Here is a 22,934-nt window from a genome sequence, read left to right as displayed (position 1 = left end):
CTGATCAAAAGACACTGTGTCCTTTGACAACACTGATGCCACACTTTACCAGTGTTAGGGCCACTTGAACCAACGAAAATGGAGGGTTAACCTGAGGGTTAACCCACTATTTTATATGGAATTTGACAGTTGACAGCCCACTAACCCTGAGTTAAGTGGTTGGTGCAAGTGGGCCTTATACACCGTGTTTCACTTAACACTAAAAACCTGAAAACCGTTTGTTCAGAATCGATAGTAGAATCGATTGAGCTACATCTTGATGGGGGTATTTTTTTTTAATTTGTATTATTAGTTATTTTTTACTTGCCCATTCTACAAATTCGTAATACAACATTGTGCATATCGCATTGCTAGAGGTTGTATACCTTTTTCAGTATTTAGGGGTATTCATACTGGCTGGTTACTTGGACGACTATTTTTTTCTGCTACGAGTTTGACGTTGTTTGTCAGTTTAATTTTAATGTTTATCTCTAATAAGTCATAAGTCATAACAAATTGAACTCGTACCTAATTACAACCTTGGTATTTTAAATGTTGGGTTTAAATTTGCTTACTGAGATTACCTATCCAATTTGAAGTTTGCTGTGACAAAGCTTTAAAGTGTTTTACAGTGACATATGGTAAACCTTATGTCGTTGCAGTAACGTACACAAATAAGTAGTTTTAAGGTTTTTGATGGTAGCTAGCAATTATTTTTTTGAGTGTAGAGTTAAAAGTCGAGTAGAGCTGTACAGAAATTGAAATTTTGAATTTAAAAAATAAATAAACATCAGATTAAAAATGAATACTTTAGATAAGTTTAAAAAAATATAAATCAGTTGTGGTGTCTGAGGTTTTGAGTGATAACGGAAACACCGTGTTATTTCAGTAAGATAAACTTATGTAAGTATTCTTATCCTTATATGAAATATACATTCACCAAACGTTTAGGCCGGTCGAAGGTCAAACACATTTTGTCTGTCAGTTTATGTCAGTCAAATGGAAGGTCAAACACATTTTGTCTGTCAAATGTTTATGTCAGTCAAATGGACAAATTGGCAGATCAATACGTTATCTCTCATCAAATTTACGACACACTACGGACAAATGTTTGTGAAGACATGAAGTGTCGTGACGTCGGACTCTGCTGGACAAGATTGGCAACGCCGCGCGACTTTTTTTTATTGCTAAGTGAAGACAAAACACACTTAACTCTTACAATAACTTTACTAAACTGCGGAACAGTTTGTTGGCGAATGAAAAAACACCCGTGCTTATAAGTTTAACTCCCGACGCAAAAACGACGGGGTGTTATAAGTTTCACGTGTCTGTCTGTTTGTCTGTCTGTGTGTGTCTGTCTGTGGCATCGTAGCTCCCGAACGAATAAACCGATTTAGATTTAGTTTTTTTTTGTTTGAAAGCTGAATTAGTCGGGAGTGTTCTTATTAGCCATGTTTTGTGAAAATCGGTCTACTATGTTGGGGTTTTTTTTTTTCAAAATTTTATATATTGTTGTTAGGTTATGTTGCAAGCGACGTCGAGCTCTGTGACGACGTTACCAGACTTAGATTAACATGTTTAAATGTCAAAACAGGTTAAGACAAGATAAAAAAACGTCACTTTTCATTTTCTCATAAAACCGATTCACATCGAATTCTACATTCAATTTTTTTTTTTTCATTAGGGGCCAAGCCAGTGTGTCTGAGTTTTACAATTTTTTTCTAAGTATACTTTTACGTAATCAGGCGAAACACAGTCATGTTAATCTATAGATTATCTGTGCATCAGGCCATTCAACTGGAAAACAACATTTTTTGACTTTTAAGTATGAGGCTTAAGTTCAGTGATATGTCAGTGATTGTTTTGAAAACAAAAAAAAATACACAAATCATTTTTAATCGAAAATACGTAGTACATACACTTTTAATAGCCAAAATTTATAAATATTGGTTTTTATGTCAAGTACTACAGAAGACAATCATTTATTGTGCCAAATTCGATATGAGTCTAGCAGAACATTTTTCCGCTTGTGTATCCCTGGCTTAAGTTCACGGTCAGTTCCAAAAAGGCTTAATTCCGTCTGTTAAATGTCTGGACATAACCTTATCAAGGTCTTGACACTTGTTCCTATTGCATTGGAATAGGATTGATTATTGTATACATATTTATAAGCATGATTGCATCGAAGCCTAGACTTCTCGACGCCTAACATTTGGACAAATAAAAACTAGGATCTTAGCTTATTATTGTAATCAATTTGTGCTCTACCAATTACACACAGGGTGTAAACCTAATACGAGCGAACATCTTAACAGTGGTGAGTATAGGACATAAAAAATTTAATTAGATAACTTATACTTCAAATTGAAATATTTTTTTTATCTATACAAATTAATTCGGCCCGCAACGTAATGCAAACACACTCGCGTTAAACGCTCGTTGACAGTTGTCATTGATTGTCATCGCAACCACGTTTACAGTACATTGCTGATGGGATTTTTTTCAAAAATTCATTATGCGGTGAAAATTAAGAGTAACTCAAAAACACCTCTTAATTTAATGATAACAATATTGAATTATATGCCTGGTTTCATTTATCGCCCTTATTACGTTTATGCGCTGTATAAGGTTGTTTATGCGACATACTCAGTGATGGTGATGCGATGGGTGGAGAGTAAATAATTTGTATATTTATGATTATGATATCTTTAATGTACAGTCAACAACACAGCTGTCAATACAGACAAACTGCCAAAAAATATATACAGAACTTTATTGCCTGTACATTAAGGTGTGTACATACTTTTGGCACTTTGTCTATATTCACAGCTGTGTTGTTGACTGTCCCTAGTTCCAATGAATCAGGAGATTGATATTGATGTTAAATAAAGGATCCAATATAGAAACTTAGGTAGGAAAATATGAAATATAAACACGACAAAATAAATAACTGCTGTATACGATCAATTCTTCTAAAATGTAGGTAAGGGCCACTTGCACCAACGAAAACGGAGGGTTAACAACAAACGAAAAGGGTTAACCCACCATTTTATAGGCCATTTTACAGATGACAGCCCGCTAACCTTGAGTTAAGTGGTTGGTGCAAGTGGGTCTTAAGAAGATATTAATGCGATCTGTCAGTGTCAAAAAAGTGTCATTCCAAAATGACATTTTTGACACAAATATAACCGATCTATATCTAGATCGAATAATGCCACGTGTGGTGATGAGTTAATAACTACACCACCTTCTCTCTTCCCGTGGGTGCTATAGAAGTAGGCTGTGGGATATAACTATAAGTTTAATTGTGCTGTAGGCAATAGACAACCTGCATTTCACTACAAAATAAAATTATGTGTTCTTTGAACGTAATTGATTAGAGATGGCACATGTTAAATTGTATGTTGTTAAACTTAAGATGAGTTTTTTCGAGTTTCTTGCGGTCCCTGATACCCCCTACTGAGGGGGACTGAAATCTTCTCGAGGCTGAGGCGTTTCGGGGATACAGGCGTGAGTTTAAAATTATTAGTGATTCAGCTAGCCATACAGCTGTTTAAATGCTACGAAATGCCTACGCGCCTACGAACTTGCTACAATGCTACGTCATACGCCAACTCATTACCCTCGTAGCACATATTTGGGCTCTGTCAATATGCAATGCAGACCAATATTAGATATTATATGCAAAGAAATATACAACTGAGCTCAAGTAGCTCTGCGCAATAGAGACACTTAAACCATTATTTAAATTTCCGCATTATCAAAAAAACCTGGATCTACAGATTTTTGGGGTTCCAAAAAGGTACAAAAGGAAACCTTATTTTGCAAACCCTTAATTTCAGCGAGAGATGGCGCTATACACAATAATGCTCATTAGTACCTATATTTCTACCTTTAAGTCTTCTACGCAAGTCATTAGTTATATAAGAAACATGAGATTTTTTTTCTCGGTAGTTTGAAAGAAAGTTTGTACGGAACCCTCGGTGGGCGAGTCCTACTTGCACTTGGCCGGTTTTTTATTTAAGCCTAGAAACTGGTCACTTTTTCGAGAATCGGTTGAGAATTGCGCCCTGTCGTAGAAAACATCCGGACATACAAAAAGCAAATCGAGTTCAAACTTACGCTTACGCTGTCGCTCTAGTCAATAATCTTTTAAAAACATAATATCCAATGCAAAATAATATAGGTATTGAAATAAAAACAGAACTTACATCTTCCCCGAACCATCTGACCGTGTACAATAAAATTCAGTTGTTATATTCTAAGAAAATTCCCGTTCCAACTTAGTTTTCGAATTCCTTGCATACGTAACAAGCTTGGATGTAACAAAGTGAATTCTTACTGCATAACGCCGTTTGATTTGGGCACTGGTTCTCTTTTGCATAAATATTCTTGGACTATTTGGTGTAGTTGAGGTAATGGTATCATGTGAACCTGTCATGGTTTATTTTTAGATGCTTGTTATTGTACTTGTCATTTATTTTTGCCATTTATGGGAAAAGAGCGAGATAAAAGCTTTAAAACATTATGTAGGTAAAGGTAGTCATATACTTAAAAAAAATACCGAATATTAATAATATTAGCATTTTACCAAGACAGATACTTACTGTACAAGTGTACACCACACCACAGTGACATTGACACTTGAAACTGACAATTTAGGGTGCGTAGCCGAATGGCACAAACGCTCACGAAACGCTCACGAAACGCTCACGAAACGAAACGCTAGTAGATATCTATCTCTATCGCTCGTGCGTATTGGCGCGACAGAGCCAGACTAGTTTTCGCGGCGTTTCGTTTTCGTTTCGCGTCGGAGAAATGCCATTCGGCTGCGGGGCCTGTCTGGGTCGATAAGTAACATTCTTACTCAGCGCCAATTCCTTGTTGAACAGGCATCTTCTGGGCGAGCTCACTCCATCGTAGGCTAAGCCCAATTATAATTAAAAAAAAAAAGTCATTGCGGCGAAACAGGACACTGCAGACAAATCCAAAAATAAACGCAAAAACACAAATATGTTCCATATTTTTCCTCGTCCAGCTATTTATTTTTCGAATGAGCATTAAAATCTAAGGCGCGGCTCCGGGGAAATCAGACGGCTCAAAACCGCAGGCGGGTACACGCAGAGACATTAATGATTAAGACGGCGGTAGCGGCACTACTGATGAGTCTTTTATGTGGATATTTTGCGAAAAACCAGCACGACTAGCATGACTACGAAATTATGGTGTTACAATGACTGCAGGGTTAGCACATGATTAGCACGCGAGATAGAATACCCGTCCTTATGTCAGTAATACAGTTAGAAGAAGACGTATATGAGCCCGTGTGGTGACGGGTTAAGAATTTCACCACCCCCTTTCTTCCCGTGGGTGTCGTAGAAGTCGACTGTGGGATACGGGTTAAATTGTGGCGTAGGCGAGAGGCCGGCAACCTGTCACTGCAATGTCACAATTTTCGTTTTCTTTCAACCCCTTTTTGCCAAGAGTGGCACTGAAACTTGAGTAGTTCATGTGCTCTGCCTACCCCTTTACGGGATACAGGCGTGATTGTATGTGTGTGTGTGTGTATATGATATATCTCGCGGCGACATACTCTCGCGGCAAGCATGTGATTGGCCTACAGGTTATAAGCCCATCTCCCACAAAACAATGAAACCCTCATCCCACAGTCGGCTTCTAGGAATCCACGGGTGGTGAAATTCTTAACCCGTCAGTCACCAAACGGGGAATGTCCCACCACTAATCCTGATAAAACCACAAATGGGTGATCCCATGTAACAGAGTAATGAAAGTGACTAATTATTTTCATGTTTATTTATTCATGCTGCTAAATTAAATATCAATATGTATTGATATTGACCTACAAGGTCGGCAACGTGTCCCGGACCGTTTGTAGTCAATAAACTGATTGGTTGAAGATAGGTGTGTTGTATTTGAAAAACCGGCCAAGAGCGTGTCGGGCCACGCTCAGTGTAGGGTTCCGTAGTTTTCCGTATTTTTCTCAAAAACTACTAAACCTATCAAGTTCAAAACAATTTTCCTAGAAAGTCTTTATAAAGTTCTACTTTTGTGATTTTTTTCATATTTTTTAAACATATGGTTCAAAAGTTAGAGGGGGGGGGACGCACTTTTTTTGGCGTGATTAATATACATATTGGTACCAAATTTCAGCTTTCTAGTGCTAACGGTTACTGAGATTATCCGCGGACGGACGGACGGACGGACGGACAGACAGACATGGCGAAACTATAAGGGTTCCTAGTTGACTACGGAACCCTAATAACTGCAGTAACCACGAGTTCACTGTTGTCACTATCATACAGGGTGGCCCAAAATTACGTTGACAAAGAATAGGGATATGTTGAAATAAACCAAAATTTATATCAAAGTTACCGAAAATATTTTTTGGGCCTATATATATTGTATATTTCTACATTCGCCGTGTTTATGCGTTCGATATTTAAAAGCTATACGCGCAATAAGTAAGACGAAAGTCATACTAGAGGTACAGCGGCATATCGTAAATTTTTTGTTCTAATATTTGCGTTTGTACTTCAAAGCCAGAGGAGGATATTTTGAAAACTATTCGATTTATTTGGTCAAAAATTATTAAGGTTTCATATTTTAGTTTGTACAAACATTTGTCAACGTATTTTTGGGTCAACCTGTATTCTTTTCGAACAGTCTTTCATAGATCGAAAAAAAGTTGACAAGGACTCTGCCACAATTTGCTCCTAATTCGAAAAAATCTTTAATCTCATAAAGCAATCTGCGTCGCAGTGCGTTAAAATTCGTCCGGCACCTGAGCCCATTTGCATTTAGAACTGTTGAGCACAAAAACGAGTGCGGCAAGTTTGCATCAATCCGGTAGACTGAGTGCGTGAACTCGTTTCAGCTCCTGTGTCAGACAAATTGCTCTTAAATATGTAGCGGGATCAAAAGAATTGAAAAAGGAATTGAACGATTTAATTGAGGCAATCATACGAAGAGACGGACACACAGAAAGACAGACAAACAGACAGAAATAAAGAGATTTACAGAGTAATGACATTTAAACAAATATAACGCTTGAACTTGAACACTCACTTGCCACTGCAATGTCATAATTTGGATTTCTTTCAACCCCTTTTGCCAACTTAAGTAGTTCATGTACTCTGCCTACCTTTATGGGATACAGGCGTGATTATATGTATGTATGTATGTATAACGCTTGAAATCATAGTGTATATGGATAGACCTTAAGCTAGCGCTAGGTAAACTTTAGGGCTGAATCTGAAAAACTACGCTTAATAGGAACAGGCAGAAAGACAGACAGATGGACGGTTAGATAGCCAGACAGGCAACAGACATGCTGTAATATAACATACACGTACCTACATATTATGTAGGTAGATCATATAGGTCTCGCATAAATATGACTAATGTTGTGAGGTTTAAACACATGGAGATCACCTAGGGTTTAACTACTAGATAAAAACTCTAGAGCTAAATCCGAAAAACGCTTAATATGAAACGGCTGAGAAATCCACTCAATCGCCGGCCATTATTCGAGTTAATCGTAGCAATAAACATCCGACGTTGCCAGTAAAGTTGCGAACGGGTGCTTATTCATTTTATTGAAAAAGTTCGAAGCGTGGATGGTGTGCTCCGAATAGTACAGCCAATAATGCTTTTATTGATCAATAATGGGCAGGGATTGAGCTAGATGTCCCGAAATAAGTCTAAGGGTCGGTTGCACTAATCCATCTGTCACCTTTAAAGTCCTTCTGCTAGCTGACGCTGATTACCCGGAACGGACGCCCGAATAATAAGAAATTGTATGAACATCGTTAAATGACGTGGGCGCGTGCGACGGTCTTTAAATATTAGCGGGATCTGCGAGCGTGCGCACGCGGCGGGCGTCCGCGGAGGCCCTAAAACGTTTGTCAATTGTTCGTAACTTCAATGCTGTTTGACATTAAACAGTCTATTTAAATATAATTGTTGTAACTGCCGGTAGGCAAATGGCAATCGTCGACGCCAGACGCCGACAGAAATTCAGTCTAGCTCTGTCGCGCCAATACGCAAGAGCGATACAGATAGATAGCTACGAAACAGATATTATCGTGAGCGCTAGTGCATTTATTTCATGATTTCGTTTAATTATCAAGAACGCGTTTTAGCACGGGGTGGATGAAATGGCGACAGGTCACGGGAACCATTTGTGATGCCCGAATGCCTCTTCAACTGAAGGCCAAAATTTATAAATCAGTCATCAGACCTGTCGTCTTGTATGGAACAGAGTGTTGGGCCCTAAAGGTGACGGATGAAAAGAGATTGCATGTAGCAGAGATGAGAATGTTAAGATAGATTTGTGGCGTGACAAGAATGGATAAGATAAAGAATGAGTATATTAGAGGAAACCTGATAGTAGAAAAACTAAAAGCGAATCGACTATTAGCATGATATGGACATGTAATGCGGAGGGATGAAAGGCATGTGGCGAGAAAGATATTACGAATGAATGTAGAAGGTGGTGGAAGTAACGGGAGAGGAAAACCGAAGAAGAGGTGGATGTACTGATAGATAGAGATGTATGGAAGAGGAAGACATGCTGCGCCGACCCCAAGTGACTGGGATAAGGGCAAGAGAATGATGATGATCAAGTTTTTGAAGATGCTGTAGTACTCTTAGGAATTAAGGGATTGAAAGGAAACGAAATTTTTATAATGCAGAAACAGGTTGCTAGCCCTTGTCGACTTAAAAGTTAGGCTTCTGTTTGACTTCTGATAAGTAAAATAAACCTTACTTACTTACTTCACTGGCTCAGCGACCCAAAAAGGATCTTGGCCTCCGACACAAGAGATCGCCACTCTGCTCTATCCTGCGCCACTTCACGCCAGTTGGGTACACCAAGTGCGGACAGGTCTTTCAGGGCTTCCTCGCACCAGCGATATCTGGGACGCCCACGTCAAAATAAACCAATATATTAATTTCAAAAGTCCAATCTCATATTAAATATCAAGTTTAATATCAGAGTATCGCAAATGAAATCGCAACCGGCGGCCAGCGGCCAATATCACTTAGTGCCGGAATTCAATTAAATTTTAGTTAGTTCGGCTCAGACATGCCCGCGTGCAACGTTTATTAAAGCGGAGTTTGGATTTGTTTATATTGACCTCATTCAGCAGGAGAATGAGCCCCGAAGCGCAGTACTTATAATAAACGGTATGGCCACTCCCTGCTTCCCGCTGAAAAAAGTCACCAGTTTTCTTCTAGAACACTGTTTTTACAGCGTGAAAGAATATTTAGAATATGATAAGTAGTTGATGGAATCAGAATTATTAAAATGTTAAGCATGCATTACGGTATGAATCTTTGAATTATGTTGTTGAAATGGAATTAAATTTTAAATTATAGCTATATTTAGTAATTTTGCATGTCGTTTTGTGCGACTGAATACTATACACCATCCTACATAATAACACCTGTGTATTCTAGAAATAAGTATTCTTGCAAATAAACGATTTATCTTATCTTATCTTATCTAAGGTGCCGCCCACCCGCTCTCGGTTACCTCACAGTTACCGCCTGTCAAGAACGCGACCAGTCAACCTGGCTTATCTCACTCATACAAGCATTCACCTACACGAGCTTAGATTGTGTGCGTTAGGAACGCCCTTCTTTCATATATTTGGTCGCCATTGTACGAGGTGTGTCCGAAAGATACGCTGTATTGCATTGTAGGGCTTGTGACGTCACTTCTAAGTAAAAATTGTTCCTAGGTACGCACTGTACGCACTGTACCGTCGTCGTTTTTCGTTTACGAGAAAAAAAAATACGTGTCTAAAATTATTTGATAAATATAACTGACGGACTAATTAGTTTTTTTTAGCCGTCTCGCCTATTAGACACATAATAGTACATTGTGCACGTGCAACCGGGGGCGGGAGCTAAATATTGCAAACGAGAGTAAGCAGTAAACACTCGAGTTTGCAATATTCTTACGCACGAGTAAAACGCATTGTTTTTCATTACATTTGCGATACAAAAATATGTAAAAAGATAAAAAACGTTACGTAAATGCGGTCGTCATTAAATATTTTAAGACGATACGGGAGGGGTCAATTCTCCATACAAACGCTCTCTACTATTTCCTCCCTGATTTTTGACGATAGAGCAATGATTTTTTCAACACAGATTATTATATTTTTTATCTCTGTCGGACCGTTTTGATTTTTTTGATATTCTTATTTTTAAAGACGCTAGAGCCCATCAAAAACGCATTTATTGATTATGGCGCAAAAAAAGGTGTGGTATTCATAATTGGTAACAATTAGCCAAAAAAACTAAACGGTCCGACACAGATTATTTCATTTTTATTCAGATTCTCAAATTTCGCTACGATTGATTAAGTTTTGAAGGAGGAAACAGTCGAGAGCGGAGCCTCGATTTTAAAGACTTTTTCGCAATATCTGTTTACTGAGTTGTTCTGTAGGGACAATTTTTTTTTCGATAATTCTAGTTAATAACACTAGTATAAATTGAAATAGATATCATACATGGAAGAAAAAAAACTTGAAAAAAAGAATTAACAAATCAGAAATATTCAACAAAATAATTTGATTTGTTCCCTAGTTGAACACTAGTATATTTAACTAAAATTCCCAACTTGAAAGGGGGGCTCCTTTCCATTTTAGCATTTTCGCTCCTGTAGCCACTTAATGTGCGTTTTCCAAACCCCATGTTGTTCTGTATGACGCCAAGATTCCGATCAGAGGGTAGTAAAAATAAATGACGATTTTTTTTACATGTTCATAATTTACACGTGTTGTCATTTAAACACATGCCGCGTAGACATGCGTAATAATCATTAAATAAGTTATTTGCTGCCTGCGTATGTAGATAAAAAATAGTAGTCAGGTACAGTTACAACATTCTTAACACTGTTTCTGCAATATATTGATTTAAACTAACACGATCTTCACTCATATTATTAAATTAAAACGGGACTTAATCGCGTAAAACTTACGTTTTATATTTAACCCTTTAATTTTTGTTTTAGTTTTACGCGATTAAGTCCCGTTTTAATTTAATAATATGACTGTTTCTGCAGTCAATTCGTTAAACCGCATGACGTCGTCTGTCTTATTTTTAACCCCCGACGAAAATATGACGGGGTGTTATAAGTTTGACGTGTTTGTCTGTCTGTCTGTGTATGTGCCGAACGGATGAACCTTTAGATTTAGTTTTTTTGTTTGAAAGTTGAATTAGTTGAGAAGGTTCTTAGCCATGTTTGATGGAAATCGGTCGACTTTGTCAGTTTTTTTTTTAATTTAAATTTTATCTATCTACATACATGTAGTATCGACATTTTAGAAACCGTAAATTACGGCTAAGGTAAATATAATTTGGTTGGGAAATAAATCGTAGCCAGACCGTTTTGGCTGCATAGTGCTATTATTTAGTTGTTTAGAACATCTCCGATTTTTTTTAATTTCTTGGGATGATCTCATTTTTAGTATAAAATAAATATCAGAGGAGGAGAAAGGTTTATAATTACTCATGTATGTAGAAAATTCAGAGTAAAGTGTAGGTATGACTTGTAAAGTAATGGACATTTTGTCATTCTTGTGAGTTTTTAGTCTGTTAAACCCACAGTTTCTTTCAAAATGTTGCATAAACATTTTATTATGTAACCCATAACGCTGCGAACGTGTTAACAGCTTGTGTTTAAAGCAAGTAGTAAGTAGATATAAGTACACGCCTGTATATTATTTAGTAGAAAGGTAGCAAGTTATTAATTCTTAAAGTTTCTCCAACCTACCCAAGATGGTGCTGCTTCCCGTTGTACTACTAAACGTCTTCACTATATTATACGCTATTGAAATCGGTCAATCTGGTATGTTTTTAACAATTGGTTTATTAGATGTATTTTCCATATATACACACTTAAACTCACGGCTATTTTCATGAAAGGGGTAATAGGCAGAACACGTGAAACTACTGAAGTTTCTGTGCCATTCTTGGCAATTAAGGGGTTGATAGAAAACGAATTTGTGATATTGCCAGTGACAGCTTGCTAGCACAGTCCACCACAGTCGACTTCTATGGCACCCACAGGAAGAAAGGGGTGGTGAAATACATCGTAGCCCGTCACTATACGAGGAAATCAATCAGATTATTATGTTATTGTGATGTCATTCCATTTTCTCAACTAGTGGTGTATAATATAGCGTAATATCAGTGTATCATTATGTGTATCTTTTTCAATTCGTATGGCCATAGCAATGAACGGAAGAGAAGTTTCCAAAATTTCGAATCATGGAAAGTTTTCGGTATTAGGATTCTTCGCACATTTTAATCCAATCTTTAAAGTCAATTTCTATGACATTTGATGGGTTGATAATAAACACGTGTGTAACTCCAACATCAATATATAAGCGATCGTCAACTGTTGAGAACATTGAATAATAAATCCTATTCCTAAAGAGAACGTTTTCAATCGCGAGTTGCATGAGAGTTTTCTCAAGACCAGTAACTTACTGAAATTTTGAGATTTTTTTTTTGTTTTTTTAATAAAACATCTTACATAAAAACTTAAATGTAAATACAATGTCCCCCAAAACTGTTTACACAGTTTGACTGTGGGATCTGGGTGAGTCTAAAGATACATATAATTAGTTGTCATGTTAATGAATACAGATCTACATAAGTATATTGGCAAAGATAGTTAGGTAGTTCACAAATAAATGAGGCATCTAAATTTTGTCTAGGTAGTGTTTGAACAAAGTATTTTTGTTTTTCTCCGTTCTAATAGCCGCAGGCAAAGAGTTAAGTAAATAAGGTACCTAAGCGTTTTTTAATGAGCCTATCCCCATAGTAACTGCTTACTCTGGGGACAGCATATTTACCTGCAGCTACAGATCTGGTGTTATGTTGTTGGCTCATTTCAGATAAGTTATTCTCTTGATTGCCATGCTGATTAACTAATAATAGATACTTGTGTTTAAGAGTGGCGGGAAGAATTTTACATAATTTAAATAACTTATAATAATCATTTTTATATTTATTCTTAATTTTACTGCTCACTAATAATTTGAGAATGTTCGCAACTTGTACATTGTTATATCCCCATTTCAATGTGTTTGTTTTCTTAAATCAGGTATGTTGTTTCTTGCAGATGACGATCTGTCGTCTCGCATTTGGTACGGCAAGCGTGCCAAGATAACAGACGCCCGTACTTCGCTCTTCTCCCCGAAAACTGTGGTGCCGCCATTATCTCCGAGCGCTGGCTGGTCACGGCTGGTCACTGCATAGAGTGAGTACACAATCGAACCTCTAGCACACCTCGGATAATGGCGATCAAATAAATGAAAGAGGAGCGTTCCTGGGTGTTTTTAAAAAAAAAAAATGCCGAATATCGAATTTCACTAGATCTGGACGTGTTTGGGCTCATTCTTCTCAGAATCATGAGCTGATTCGATCCCGACGATAAAAAAATGTGCAATCTCTCTCAGAGATTCGAAATTTGGCATATAGGTTCCTTATAAATAGGAGCACAAAGAAAGGAATTTTTACCAAAATTTGTATGGGAACACAAGATTATATTATTAGGTTATTAGTAATGCGAAGCCGCGGGAAAAAGCTAGTTCAGCATATATTTTTTGGCTACGTTTAACAAAGAATAGACAGTCTGATTGTTTGATGGTAAGTGATTTATTTCGGGAGTGTAAGTTAAACTTAAAAAAAAAACAGAAACAAATACTTAAGAGTTTTGAATGATTCACGGTTATTTTCATTAGACTCATATTGACCGGGATATAACCGTGATTACCTTTTTGATTTTTGTCGAGCTCCCGATATTTCGACGCAGTTGCATGCATCATGGAGTTTTCCGTGATCATGATGCATGCAACTGCGTCGAAATATCGGGAGCTCGACAAAAATCAAAAAGGTAATCACGGTCTATATCCCGGTCAATATAAGTCTACAGAAACAAAGTTTTTTAGGAACAACTTCTTTCCACAACATTTAATTTGCTTACCTATTTTTCAGGTTCTTGAGAAGTAACCTAGTCTGGGTGGGAGGAGATAGCATACGAACCAGCAAGCTTTACACCATCGATGACGCGATTATCCATCCGGGATTCTCGTTGCGTCCTGTTGTTATAAATGATATTGCGCTCGTACACTTGTCTAAGCCGTTGACGTTCAGTGACACTGTCCAACCTATAAAACTCCCTGGGATGAAACATCAGTTGAATACTGTTCATACTTTTTACGGGATGGGAAGGGATCAGGTAAATCTATACATATAATTGCAAGTGTCCTGACTCTTCAGAGTAACTAACTGACTGACTGGATGACTAATTCATCAACGCGGAGTTGAAACTACAAAACTTAGTGAGTGTAAATTTCCACACTAGGTTAAATAGTTAAAATTTCCAATAGATAAGTAGCGATTTTGAAAAATTCTGTTAATAAGGGGGTGAAAGTGCAAGTGATGATGGAATCTAAGTTAGAAAAATACAATAGAAATATTATAATTGACCTGAAAAAGATAATGCAGTCTGAAATCGACACCAGATTACGGAACTTTAAGATGAAACAAGACGCTATGGAAAGAACGAATTCTACCATAATTTCTCAACAAGAAAACTTGGCTAAGCAACTTTATGATACCACTAAAAAAATTGAAGCCTTGGAATTAGAAAATAAAAACATTAAATCAGAATTAAATGCTCTACTCTCCAACCCACGAAAAATAGAGAGTATTAATACCGAAAATTACCAAAAAAAGTTTGTGCTCTACGGGTTAGACGAATACTACAATGAAACAGAGGGATCGTTATATCCTCGTATTAGCAACATGTTCAGCGACATACTAAACATAGAGATAAACGGGTTTATCGAATCCGTGACAAGGATAGGTAAAAAAGGAAATCGGCGCCCTATAATCATCGAGGTAATTAGTGCAAGAATGAAAAAATATGTACTCGAAAACGCGTATCATTTTAAATACACAGGTTATGCTGTGTCCGATATTTTGGACCGAGATGAGCTGGAAAAAAGAAAAAAGCTGCGGCAATCATTAATAAACGCACGTCAAAATGGACATCACGCCATCTTACGGAATAACAAATTATTCATAAACGGAGTAGAACACCACGTTCAAACCGAAACTGAAAGAAAAATGTGTACACAGGTCGAACGGGGCTCTACTCTGTGCCCCAATAACGTTAGCGCTACTGGGTGGCTAGCCGAATGGCACAATCGCTCACGAAACGCTCACGAAACGAAGCGCTAGTAGATATCTATCTCTATCGCGCTTGCGTATTGGCGCGACAGAGCCAGCGGCGTATCGCTTTCGTTTGGCGTCGGAGAAATGCCATTCGGCTACGGGGCCTGCCCAGACTACGGTTAGTATTAACGCACCAGAAGAAACCAGCATCGCCTCAACAAGCTCCTCTACCAGCAAAGACGAAAGCGAAATAACACCGGAACACCAAAAAGACTTGAATCATAACTTAAATCATTCCTTTCGAGGTCCTCTTTCAAAACATGCAGAGTCTTAAAAATAAAGTTGACCATCTTGAAAGCTTCCTAGCGGACCACCCTTATGACGCACTGTGTCTGACCGAAACCTGGATTCACAAGTCGCAAGCGGATGTAGTCCGAATCCCGGGCTATACAGTAGCTGCAGCGTTCAATCGTCAGGAGCATAGCGGCGGAGGCGTGGCGATATTACTTAAGGACGGCATAGAGTACATAGAAAGTAAAGAAATTGTAGCTTTATCATTAGAGTGTGTTATTGAATGCTGTTCTGTATTTATACCGCAACTAAATGTTATTTTGATCTGTCTATACAGACCAAATCGTGATATAGAGCATTTTTATGTTTGTTTAGAGAAAATACTTGAGATAATCAAGACTAAAGCACATAGTAAACATATCATACTTGGAGGTGATTTTAATATAGACGTGATGCAAAAAAAACAAGCAAAGCAACCGTCTCTTGGATTTAATGCTAACAACGAACTTATCCCAAATTGTAAAAGAGCCAACCAGAGTGGCTGCCCGTTCGGAAACATGCATAGACTTGGTTTTTAGTAACGAAAAAGTATTTGCCCTTGACGTTGCGGAGTTTGGAATATCAGATCACAAAGGCATCGTGTACAGTTTTAAAGTAAATCCTAGTAATAAAGTTTTCAAAAATTCTAACTGGAAATACTTAAAACGAGTCTACAACCCGTTAAATCAGCTAGCGTTTAAAGAAACTGTTAAATGTATGGATTGGAGTAGTATCTTAATACATAACGATGCAAATACTAACTACAAGGTATTCCAAAATGTTTTAACCGAAATCCTTAATGAGACAATTCCTCTAAAGTATGTCGATATTAGAACAAGTAAGAAAAAAAAATGGCTGACAAAAGGTTTACGCATTTCTTGTCAACATAAAAGATTACTGCGAATACATACCAACAATAATAAAACAGACGGCATCAGCATATTAAAAGCATTCTATAACTCCTACAGTAAAATTTTGAAAAAATGTATACTTTTTTCAAAAAAAACGGAATATATACAAGAGATGAAAAAATCTGTTAATAAAAGTAAAACTATGTGGCGAATTGTAAATGAAAAAACCGGGAAGTGTAAAACAGTGACAAAAAATAATATTAAAATTAAATGCCCTTACAAAAAGGAAATCTTAGAGACACCTGAGGATGTATCGAATGCTCTTAATAATTATTTCGCAAGCGTTTATGAGACTAAATCAGTCAATTATAGTAATAACCCCGTTACCGATTCTAAACAAAAACGTACACTTGTCATAGAAAAATCTATGTTTCTGCGACCTGTTACCGAGCAGGAAGTTTTTAAAATTATTAAAAACTGTAAATCTAAATACAGCTCAGGTATAGATGAAATTCCGATTACCCTATTAAAAACTTGTATAACCGAATTGACTCCACCAATCACCATGCTCATCAATCAATCCTTTGCCGAGGGAACTTTTCCAGATGATTTAAAAATATCCGTAGTCAAGCCACTTTTTAAAAAAGGAGATGTCATGGATCCTTGTAACTACCGTCCTATTGCTTTATTACCGGCTATATCAAAAATTTATGAAAAAGCGATGTGTGAAAGGTTATACAACTTTTTAGAAAAGAATAACGTGTTACATACAAACCAATATGGGTTTAGAAAGGACCGCTCTACCTCATTAGCTGTGACTAACTATATGCAAGAAGTTTTACACATTTTGAATAATAAAAAGCATGCTGTTGGCCTTTTACTAGACTTAAGTAAAGCATATGATAGCGTATCTCATAAAATTCTACTCAGCAAGCTTTATAACGTAGGGATAAGAGGCATAGTACATGATTGGTTCAGGTCTTACTTGCAAAACCGGACCCAATATGTACAAATTAAACACTACGATACAAACACAAATGAAATAACAGAGACACGTTCAGAGAGACAAGATCTACACGGCTCTATACCCCAAGGCAGTGTCCTTGGTTGCGTGCTATTCTTAGTGTATATAAACGACCTGCCAAATCTAGTCAATACATACAACATTTTATTCGCCGATGACATCTCGTTACTATTCGAAATTGATAAAAGCGAAAATTATAACGAAATAATCAAAGACTGCCTCGACGAAATTAGCAATAGCCTACACGTTTTGAATCTTAATATCAACTTAACTAAAACTAAATTAATTCAATTTCACCACCAACTTAAAGAACCTTTAAATCTTGACATATTAATTAATAAGACAAAAATTGAGGAAGTCGATCATTTCAAAATGCTGGGAATCACTATTGACAGCAATGTAAATTGGAAAAAACATATAGAATTGACCAAATCTAAAATTTCTAGCATCACTTACGCCTTATATAACCTTCGGAAGACAACTAATATACAAACTGCCCTATCCACCTACCATGCATTTGCGCACTCCCTGCTTAGTTACGGTATCATGCTTTGGGGCAACAGCACAGATGCCAATGATTTATTCATGACTCAAAAAAAGTGTGTCCGAAACATGGTCGAAATTCAATGCCCAGATAGCTGTAAACCTCATTTTAAAAAATACGGTATATTACCACTACCATGTCAGTACATTTTAACGTTAGCCCTCTATGTATATAAAAATAGACATCTATTTACAGAAATTCGTAGTGCTAGGAAAAAATATCAGTTAGTAATCCCTCCTTCAAAAATGAAAATGCTATCTAACAGCCCTCAATATACAGCCATAAGAATTTATAATAAGTTACCTAATAATATTAAGTCACAGGAAACATCTCAATTATTTTACAAAAGCATCAAGTCACTTTTTGAACGTGCTCTTTAGTTTCACCTAGTAAGGCCAGATCGTCGGCGTATCCTACTATTTTGTGTCGGCCGTTCAACTCAACTCCCCCGTCATCGTCATACACTACGACTTTTCGGATGACGTACTCGAGTATCAAGTTGAACAGCAAGGGTGAAAGAGCATCGCCTTGTTTGAGCCCTGTAACGACATCAAACTCCTCCGTAAGGGTGCTACCCACTCTAACCCGCATTTTGCTTACTTGAGTGGCAACTTTGGTCATTCTGACTAGCTTGTCAGGTATGCCTAAGGTCTTGAGTATTTGGTAGAGAGCTTCCCTGTCGACGCTATCATAGGCTTTGGTAAAGTCAACGAACAATGAGTGAATGTCCCGGCCAAACTCCCATCTTTTCTCCATAAGCTGCCTTAGGAGAAAAATCTGGTCTACAGTGCTCCGGTTACGGCGAAAGCCACACTGGTAGTCTCCGAGTGCTGATTCTGCATATGGTTCTAGACGACCCAGAAGTATGTACGAAAGAATTTTGTATGCCGTCGGAAGCAGCGCAATCCCCCTATAGTTTGCACACCTTCTCCTCGAACCTTTCTTGTGAACGTTCAAAAAATGGCACAAGCTCTGGATGAGGAGGGTGGAAAAGTGGGGCTTAGAATCAGTCTGGAGAAGACGGAGTATCTACACATGCAAAGACGGAGAATGGTACGACGCCGAGACGGGATAACCATTAACGGGAACTGCTACAAGCGCGTATCATCATTCAAGTACCTCGGTTGCACGATAACTGACACCAACCAGAGAGAAGACGAAATCGACATCCGTATCCAGAATGCCCTAAGATGCTCAGCAGCCCTTCACAAAATATTAACGTCCAAGCTCATCAGCAGAAGAACCAAGATCAGGATTTACAAGACCGTGATAAGGCCGATCTTGATATATGGATGCGAAGCTTGGACGTTGACCCTGAAGGAGGAGAATAAGCTCTTAGTGGCAGAGCGGAAGATCTTCAGAAAGATTTTAGGCCCTACGAGACGAGAGGATGGCTCTTGGAGAGTCAGGAAGAACTTGGAGGTGGAAGAGCTAGTGGGCGAGCCCAACGTCATCGGCGAGAGTAAAGCTTCTCGTCTGCGATGGCTCGGCCATGTGGAGAGGATGGGAGAGGATCGTGCGGCCAAAAGAGCTCACTTGTGGCGATCTACTGAAAAACGGCCGGTCGGAAGGCCCAGGTACCGATGGATCGACGAGGTCCAGAAAGACCTGCGTGACCTTCAAGTGACTGAGTGGCATCAGATTGCACAGGATAGGAGCGAATGGCGGAATCTAGTGTCGGAGGCCAAGATCCACTTCGGGTCGCTGAGCCATCGCAGTAAGTAAGTAAGTATCAAGTCACTTTTACAACAAAAATGCTATTATTCTGTGGATGAATTCTTTACTGACATTTTTGATTAATTAGTTTTATGTATAATGTAGTGAATAATTGACATTTTTAAGTAGCTATCTAAATTTGAAATAAGCAATTAATGTAATTCTTACTTAATAATAAGCATGTTAATGAATGAATCTAGTATGTAAGTTTTCTATGTTGCTATACCCTGACGGGTGCATGTTGTGACCTAATCTATAAAAACACCTATTGTAAACACATGTGTATGCAATAAATGATAAAAAAAAAAAAAAAAAAAAAGTTTTTATGGGGATCAAATTGTATTTTAGGTTAGGAACTTGAAGCTTGGTAAAGAGTTAATAAATAGAAATAGGAGAAAAGCAAATTCAGGGTTTATAAATATTTGTCCCTCAAATGGGTTAAAAAGGGGATGAATGTTTTTTTAGGAACAAGTTCTATTACTTGAGACCGTGTAAAGATAGTTTAGTGTACTACAATAATATGTAGTGTTTTCAGGCATTTTGAAAATACCTTCACTAAAGAGGTTAAAGAATCTTGTTTTGCGTCTTTTATTTGGGGTGACTTTTTTGAAAATCAAGTATTAATATAACTTTAGTTTAGTTTTAGTGAACCGATATCTTTAAAACTGATATTGAAAAATCTAGATTGTAAAATTACTAACGAGAATTGTATTACAGACGGGAATATCGACCGAATATCTGATGACTATGAAAGTCCGAACTCTAGACATGGAATCATGTTTATCTTATATGCCAGATGGGTTCTTCTATGAGCCTTATTTGGAATTGATGGATGAAGTCACTGTGTGCACAAAGCGGACTCTAGACTCAGACTTGCCAGGAGTATGCCAAGTAAGTAACTAATAACCAAAGTATTCATAAGCAAGTAGGTATTTTAACTGTAATGTGAAAAGGGAAATGTAATGCTTCTCTTACTACTTACTCGATTCCTGTATTAAAAAATAAATAAAATAAGAAAGCCTCCTCACCAAAATTAACTTAACAATATAACTAGTATCTAATAAGGTAAGTTCAGGTTTTTTTCTGAGTGAGAAGCCTTTTTTATAGGCTATAAGTATCCTCCAAGGCATTTTTAACATAGCAACACTCAACTGTTTTCATTGAAAAGTGTCAAATTAGTTGCCATATGTAAAACGATTTACTTAGACGGTGGCGACCCCATTGTTTTCTACTCTGTTTTGCCAGGCTGTACATATGTATGATCCCACAGAAAACGAGAAACAGACATAATACATGTAGTACCCGAAAACTTACCTCTCAGATTCTTTGTTGATTCCTCTTAAGTAGAGATGGGCCGAATATGGACTTTGCCGAATACAAATATTCGGCGGAACATTCGGTTCAGTTCTTACCGAACCGAACATTAGGCCGAATGTATAATTGTATTTATATTTTGACGCATAGAAAATTAGGTATCTCTTTTTAGTAGTTCCTTAGTAAACTACTAAAATAGGAGCTTATTTTATTAACCAATGGAATACGGAACCAATCTTCATTAGTTATTTACTTTGTTTATTCGGTAAATATTCGGCAATGCAACCGAATTATGCGAACATTGAGAAACTTTCCGAATATGCCGAAAACCGAATATTTACTGAATATTCGGCCCATTTCCAGCTTAAGTCATAAGACCATAACTCAGGATCGTAACTTGCTTTGCTCCTGTTATTTGTCTCCATCGGTCTCGACCTCTTGTCTCATTCAAAGCTCAGCTGCCTGAGGTAGCCTTTATGACCAGGGGGGCTACCATGAAGTGCTAAAGCCGTTCAGTTTAGGTTGAGAGAGAGGGACGGAGCTATGGAACTGCTATAGCTTCGTCCCTTTCTCTCAACCTAAACTGAACGGCTTTAGCACTTCATGGTAAACCCCCCTGGTTGAGCCATCTACTTGTGATGGCCCTGAGGTCTATCGCCTTGGAAGTGCCTTGAGATCTTACTCTTTGGTGGGCCATTTTTTTCAACATGGGTATTTTTTACGCGATTAATACTTAGAATCACGAGGTCTTTCGATCCTGATAGGAGAAAAAAAAAGTCCCAAGATTTCCATAAATTTTTTCGAACCTTCCATTCCGTTACCGCCATACAAAATGTATGAAAAAATGGTAACGGAATGGAAAAAAAAATCTTGGGACACTTTTTTTCTCCTATTAGAATTGAAAGAGCTCGCGATTCTGAGTGGAAACCACATAAAAAAATCCAAATCCAAAAAAAAAAGTGGGGTGGACAACTTTGAAAAAAAATGGCTCACGTGTCTTTGGGTGAAAGAAGAAGCGTGAGGTCTGTTACGTGATGAATATAGTAGGTATAACTGGTATAAGTATTGAAATATGTGACATGTAATTTTTTTCAGGGTGACTCTGGCAGCCCCCTTGTTCGGAACAAGACTCTCGTCGGTATCGCCTCATACATATCGGATAAATGCGCGGTAGCCAAAGTGGCCATGTTCGCCAACGTCGCCACCTATGTCGAATGGATCCAATCCATCACGGGTGTCGGTGTACCAGCGACGACGACGGTGGCGCCATCGACGGCTGCAGAAGATCACGAAGACTATGAGGATGATGAGCTGATTATGCACAGGAAGTTTCCCGCGCGTAATCGTAATGCATAAATCAACTGATGACTCGCGTTGAAATTAATTGTTTTTAAATGGATATTAAAAAATACATACATACATTTTTTTTTTCTACTTCCAAATAGGAAGACAAGAATAATAGCCTACCTAACATTTTATATTCAATATTTAAATTTGGACGACCGGTCTGGCTCAGTCGGCAGTGACCCTGCCTGCTAAGCCGCGGTCCTGGGTTCGAAACCCGGTAAGGGCATATTAGTGCGATGAGCACAGATATTCCTGAGTCATGGATGTTTCCCATGTACATAAATAAGTATGTAAGTATTTATCTATTTAAGTATGTATATCGTCGCTTAGCACCCATGGTACAAGCTTTGCTTAGTTTGGGGCTGTTGATCTGTGTAAGGTGTCCCCAGTATTATATAATTATATTATTAAATGAAAGAAGTTACTTGAACAGTCACTTCGAACTTTGTTGAAAACTATGTATCCTCCCTTTAATATTGAACAGTTTAAAATCCTTATTGCCACGAGTAGGCAGTTGAAGCCCGGATTGAATTTTCACCCCGTATGAGTCGTTTGCCAGAGACTCAAGCCTGTAGGGAAATCTTTGACACAAATTGTTTTCAGATGG

General features: G+C 37.8%; 1 protein-coding gene across 1 annotated transcript; it reads left to right on the top strand.

Annotated features, from left to right (window-relative positions):
• Nucleotides 1-13,145: 13,145 nt before the first annotated feature.
• Nucleotides 13,146-22,401, top strand: LOC125233216 (chymotrypsin-1-like; the record flags this gene model as incomplete). Its single annotated transcript, XM_048139130.1, has 4 exons — nt 13,146-13,279; nt 14,017-14,260; nt 20,384-20,557; nt 22,076-22,401. Coding segments are annotated over 4 exons (813 nt in total), but the record flags the coding sequence as incomplete, so codon positions are not given.
• Nucleotides 22,402-22,934: the final 533 nt, after the last annotated feature.

The sequence above is a fragment of the Leguminivora glycinivorella genome, chromosome 1 (assembly GCF_023078275.1).
Source record: "Leguminivora glycinivorella isolate SPB_JAAS2020 chromosome 1, LegGlyc_1.1, whole genome shotgun sequence".
NCBI classification, from domain to species: Eukaryota; Metazoa; Arthropoda; class Insecta; order Lepidoptera; family Tortricidae; genus Leguminivora; species Leguminivora glycinivorella.
Note: the sequence above shows the minus strand (reverse complement) of the source record. Positions and strands in the feature narration are given on the sequence as shown.